Consider the following 6,000-nt stretch of genomic DNA (forward strand, 5'->3'; position numbering starts at 1 on the left):
AGATAGTTTTAGGGCACTTTCACAAGCTATAGTCAGTTTTGGCTAGTCCAAATCAGAGTGAAATTGATACTTTTGGTTAGTTTTGTTTTTAGTCTGGTTTGATTTTCATCTTGAGAGCTGCCACTTCAATGCAGGGAATCGCGTACTTTGAGATATTGCTGTCGAAGTTTTTTCTCTTTGACTCGGCACTGATCTACTATGCACACAAATCCCGTCTCCTCCAGTTTATCTTGAATTACGTTATAAGCGTCACTATTTTTGTGGACCGTATTCATCATATTCTGTATGTTCTCTTCCAGATGTCAAGCAAACATCGGACTTCTGCTGAAGTCCAGTCAGTCCTCCACCACTCATTTTAACCTGTCGTTAACCTGTGTCCATCTCAAAAAATTGGTGGGGCAGCTAAGCTGAAATATCCATAACAATTGTGCATTTTGCGATAGCACCTATTTTTTTTTTTTTAAATGACTGCCAAATTAGTAGTGCCCCGATATCTATATCTTTTCATAACATATAAACCTACATCTGTGGCCAAATGTGTTGCTTCTATCGCAAAAATGCACAGTTGTTGTGCTTAACTGCCCCGCTGAATGCCCCCACCGGCAGCCTGGTTCGCTTGGAAGCGGTCCGAGATCGCTTGCGAGAGGTTGTTTTGGTCCGCACCGGAGTACGATTACTGCGGTCAAAACCGTCCAAATGAACCGCACCAGAGTTTGATTAAAACAGACTAAATGTTGGCTTGTGAAAGCGCCCTTATTGTCTGTTTACTAAGACCTGGAGATATTTAGCTACTAGTGTTCAAACAATAAGTCAACTAATCAACAACAAATAAGATACTTGAGTAATCTCTTTTGTCAATTGTCAAGGAAAAACTTCCATTGCTTCTAGAGCTGCTTTACATATTTAGTACTTTTGGGGTTTGGACTTTTTGTTAAAAAAATATATATATATATATATATATATATATATGAATATATATAATAAAAAGCAATATGTAGACTTGACCTCAGATTCTGGGAAACTAAAGGCCCTGACACACCAAGCCGACGGTGGGCCGTTGGACAGTTTGGAGCCGTTGGTGAGCGTCTGCCGGCCTAGTTTTTGCGGTGTGTGCCGGCTTTAGTCTGCCCATGTCTGGGTTTTTTCAGCCAATTCAGCATGTTTCTGTCTGGGTCTTAATCTAAAAATGAATGATGCATGGGGGCATTAATTGATAATGAAAAGGATCATTAGATAGGGCAGGGCAATATATATTATATATAGGTATTAGGTAAAAAAAAACAATCTCCAAAAAATCTCCATACCGCCCAGCCCTACCTGTAGCCCTGACATAACAAGAGCAGCCACGGAGAGTTCTGCTGCCACAGCTGTACAATCTGAAGTTGTCATTAACCCCAAACCCTGATTTAAGCTCTCACTGGACAGCTGTCCTACCTGAACGGGTGGGCGTTTCTCTTATTGGCTGCCCGGCTGTCACATGACACACACAGACACAGAGGTAGGCAGTGGCACGTGCACAAGAACACACACACACACACACACAGGAAAAGGTTGACAGCAGGAGAAACAGTAAAGACAAATGACCAAGACAAAGATGCATCTAACAGGTGATCACAGAAACACAGTGTAGGGCTACATGGTGAATGTGGTGACGACTGACAGTAACAAACAAGTGTTTTTTAGCAGTGGCAAAGCTAAACACAGCAGGTGAAGAGTCACAACACGACATTCAAGCAACAAATAGACACTGAAACTCACGATGAACAAAAGAGGTGGGAATCTTTGGGAATCCTACGATTTGATTCAGATTCTCGGCGCCACGATTCGATTCAAAACCGATTCTCGATTGATTGAATAAATAGAAAGAGGTATTTTCAGGCTCTGACTACACTGAAATGCAAAAGGGATTTTTCCACCGGTTTATAAACTTGTGACAACACCGGTGTTCCCGATTCCACCAGACATTTTACAAGAAAAGATGACGCTCAATATCGCTCCGTCCTCCACACAGCGATTGCCTCACTAAACGTTATGGTTCCCTTATAGCATTGACTTTAAATCTGAAATATTGCCAAATAGGCGCTTTTGCTTTTCGCTTCGACACCAAATCCTTCGCTATCATCTTGTCGGTCAATTCTCTCTCTTGTCCCGTGTGTTAAATCTGACTCCTGCTGCTCTGTGCTGAGACTCCGTATGGAGCAGACACTTTCACTTTCAGTTTGTAGTAGTCCAACTATGTATTGATGACACGGTGCTGATAAGCAAAAATTAACTTAATGGGTTTTATTTCTGTAAAAAAAAGCAAAACGACAGTGGGAGCGGAGGTTCCGTAATGTAATCGGTGTGTGCCAGACCACCGTGTAACAACGGGAACACGGACTATCGCGGCAAGCCTAAAATGCAATATTAAACATGACATGAAAATGCAAATGCAAAGGAAAGTGTGAGTATGCAGCCTTTTTTTAAATTTAAAAGAAGTTAACTGCATTAATTTGGAGGCATGTTACAGTCATCTGCCTTAACACATTGTGCGTGCCCGCAACAGAAATTTTCTAAATCGGTCAAACCATTATCCTGAAAACCGAGTTTTGTTTATCATACCACCGGAATGGTGGACCCACATGGGACCTTATTTCGGAAAAAATATATACAGCAGTCAACAGTGAGAGACAAATAGTTTTTTTTATTCCATTTGAATTGCACCATGAAAATTTAAAAGATAATTTTGCAAGTCCAATCCAGTTTTTATCAGCCAGAAAGAGAAAGAACGAGCGAGACCCGTTGCTGGTGTGAGTACATCAAAGTACGAAACACACAGGTATCGTAGCTTCAGCGAGAGCAATGGGACTTACGCAAGTTTTGGGTGTGTAGTCTTTCTAATTAAGTATTTTCAGTGTTGTACTTCAACAGTTTCACAAAAAAACGGCAACTTTCTTGACTAAATTATGTTTTGAATTGACAAACATATCTGTGATTCATGGCGCAATTCAAACTGGATCAAAAAAATATTTGTCTCTCGCCGTTAACTACCGCTCATATTTTTTCCAAAATAAGGTCCCATGGTGGTCCACCGGAAGGGGCGGGACTTCGGCTCTCTATGAGCCTGGGTTAGAGGTGGGAACCAAACATCTGATCTCTTTCACAAAGGTAAACAAAACATTCATTTCAGACCCGCCAACATTTTAAAAATGATTAATTCAGTGTCAATTTTTTCAGGAAAAGCCATACTTTTATTCTGCACCTTTCTAAAGGCTATATGGATGTATTTTCTATGTTCGTCTACATACAATGTTATCAATAAGACCTTTTAGTTTCTCAGGCTTCTGCTATTGTCATGCATACAGTATTTTGCCCCCCTTTTCTTTGTTTGAGAGAGCAGTTTTATCACCTCCCAGTTAACAGCCTGTCTGACTGTTTTTTCCAGAGTGGACCTTAGTCAGATAAAGAAATATGTCAATAGGCTGATCTGGGAGCACTAGCAAGGCGTTGAGATATATCCCTAACCACAGAAACAGAAACTGTCTGGGTGTAGTGGGTGTGAGTAGGGATGTCACAAGAACCGATACTTCGGTACCTGGTCGTTGCCAAAATTCTTAAAAAGTGAGGGTACTCTTTTTCTACAGTACCCGACGGTACCGTACGATGCCTGTAATGGTCGTTGGTAGGGATGTGACAGTGAGGAAAATTTTCCCACCGGTATATAAACCTGTGACAACACCGGTGTTACCGATTACACCGGACATTTTACAAGAAAAATGACAGTCAACATGTGCAGAGCGCTGACTCTGATCTTTACTGTTGGGTGGCGCTTTTGCTGCGGGGCTCCGCTGCGAGGGTCTACCTGGCGCCGCTGCTCCGTGCACACCTTATGGTTCCCTTATGGCATTGAGAATAAACGTGAAATATTGCCAAATAGGTGCGCTTGCTTTTCGCTCCGACAACAAATCCTCTGCCTCCTACTACTCTGAGCAGATGGACCAGGTGCATTCAAGGTCAGTATGTAGTGTCCGTCCGCTGACTATGGATTGATAACATGCCGCTGATACGCCAAAATGATCAAAATGGGTCAATCATTTTTATTTATTACTTAAAGGCTACATGCCTGTTTTTTTGTAATGTTCAAATGTTTTTAATAAAAGAGTACGTGTTGAATTACAGGGGATTTATTGTTGTTGGTTTTTTTTACCGTGGTATCGAATTTGGTATCGAGAATCGTGGAAATTCACTGGTAATGGTATCGACTACTAGATTTTCTGGTACCGTGACATCCCTAGGTGTGAGGCTCGTACCTGTCCAGTGTAGAGGAGGGCTGGCGGAGACTCATGTCTGCAGCCTTTGTGACACTCCTCTGGCTTCCTGGTGCGGGGTGGGGTGGGGGATCAACACTGTCACTGGGCCTCTTTTATCATCATCCCCATCATCATCATCATCATCTTCAGTTTTCCAGTCCACACAATGGGGCTCTCTGTTGTGTGCTTTTGATCAGATCTTCAAGCTACTGTGGAGGCTGGTTCAGATCAGACAGAGTGCTCCTCATGTTCCCATACTTAAAACAAAAAAGAAAATGCTGCAACACTCAAATCTCCTCAGTATCCCATTAGTGGTTAACAACACACACTACAAGAAAGTTGGTGGCTTGATGCAGTGGGATAAAGGACAGTCTGCTCCTCTTCAAAAAGGTCATCAATCATGAATGAATGGGCTGATATGTCTCAGTATGCTTCCAGGTGGCCTTTTTTGGTGTCTTGTGTGTGTCCAGCTAATTCTTGTGCAAGATAAGCTCAAAGAAAACTGCTTTAATATGCAACCAAGATAACAGCAAAAGCATCACCTATGATTGCAATGGAGCAACACCTTTTGCAATGAAAGCACCCAAAAACCTTACTTCAGGTGGACTCCCATGCCTTTTCTGGTGTCTGTGTCCAGCTAATTCTTGTGCAAGATAAGCTCAAAGAAAACTGCTTTAATATGCAACCCAGATAACAGCTAAAGCATCACCTATGATTGCAATGGAGCAACACCTTTGCAAGGAAAACCATACTTGTTTACATGTGTGTGTCCTTTTCAACAGCTGTGCACAACCTAAATACTCCCATAAACACTTCCTTTAGGGTTATCTCAGTCATATGCTATAAGTATAAAGACAGCAGCACTCTAAACACTCCTCCAAAGCTAGATGTAATGTAAAATATACATGATAGCACACTGTAAACAACAAGCAACCCAGATGCTAACAGTTAGCTTACTAGCCAGCTAAGCTAGCTAATTAGCAGATTACCCGGCATGCATTAACTAGTTGGGCTTATAAAAAACACCGTGCAAGATGAGAGTTAAAGGTGCTTTTTGAGTTATCTAAGTAGCTGAATATGTTGTGATAACGACCATCTGAAGCTAGGGGTAGCTACCTGAAGTTAGCTCTACCGGATAGGCTGGTTTCAATCCGCGGCATCGCGTTGGTTGCCAGGCCGACCGGAAGCGACGTGTGTTCGGCTTCCAGCTGCGCCAACGAGTCGGTCCCTTTTTCTTTGGAGGGTAGATGGCTAACCAGCTATTTCTGCAAGCATGACTCCTTTTATCCACAAAAACAAGTCACAGTGGTGGTAATATCCGGATTTGCTTCTGTCTTGTGGTCTGCCAGAAGACTCAGAAGTTGCATATAATGTATTGTCCTTTTATAAATCCCCAGTTCTTGAAATATAATGATCTCTTGCTGTGTTTGTTATCCTGCTGTCTTGACTGGCTGCTGATCCACCACCATGTTCTCAAAGATCACCCTGTCTGGCTGGACTGTGGTACTGCAGGTGGTGTAGCTGCAGTAAACTGGAATGCAAACAAATATTTATCCTTAGTATTTAATACTCTTATCATCATGGGAGTGGGCATGTATGCTGAGTTATGCAAATGCATGCATATATTTATTATTATAAATCAATAAACAAACACAAAACAATGACAAATATTGTCCAGAAACCCTCACAGGTACAGCATTTAGCATAAAAA

At 41.9% G+C, this 6,000-nt stretch overlaps 1 protein-coding gene across 9 annotated transcripts in view; it reads right to left on the bottom strand.

Moving 5' to 3' along the window:
• Positions 1–5,781, bottom strand: part of arhgef11 (Rho guanine nucleotide exchange factor (GEF) 11) — a 30,509-nt gene extending 24,728 nt beyond the window's left edge. For 8 of the 9 annotated variants that reach the window (XM_074622776.1, XM_074622768.1, XM_074622771.1 and 5 more), the window contains exons 1-2: positions 5,406–5,781; positions 4,290–4,546 (exon numbers count right to left, since the gene is read on the bottom strand). In XM_074622776.1, coding sequence (XP_074478877.1) covers positions 4,290–4,324 — 35 coding nt within the window. In that variant the 5' untranslated portion in view covers positions 4,325–4,546; positions 5,406–5,781. The remainder of the gene's footprint in view (positions 1–4,289; positions 4,547–5,405) is intronic. The other variant, XM_074622767.1, reaches the window with a different exon arrangement.
• Positions 5,782–6,000: the final 219 nt, after the last annotated feature.

This window comes from Sebastes fasciatus, chromosome 22 (genome assembly GCF_043250625.1).
Source record: "Sebastes fasciatus isolate fSebFas1 chromosome 22, fSebFas1.pri, whole genome shotgun sequence".
In the NCBI taxonomy this organism is placed as follows: Eukaryota; Metazoa; Chordata; class Actinopteri; order Perciformes; family Sebastidae; genus Sebastes; species Sebastes fasciatus.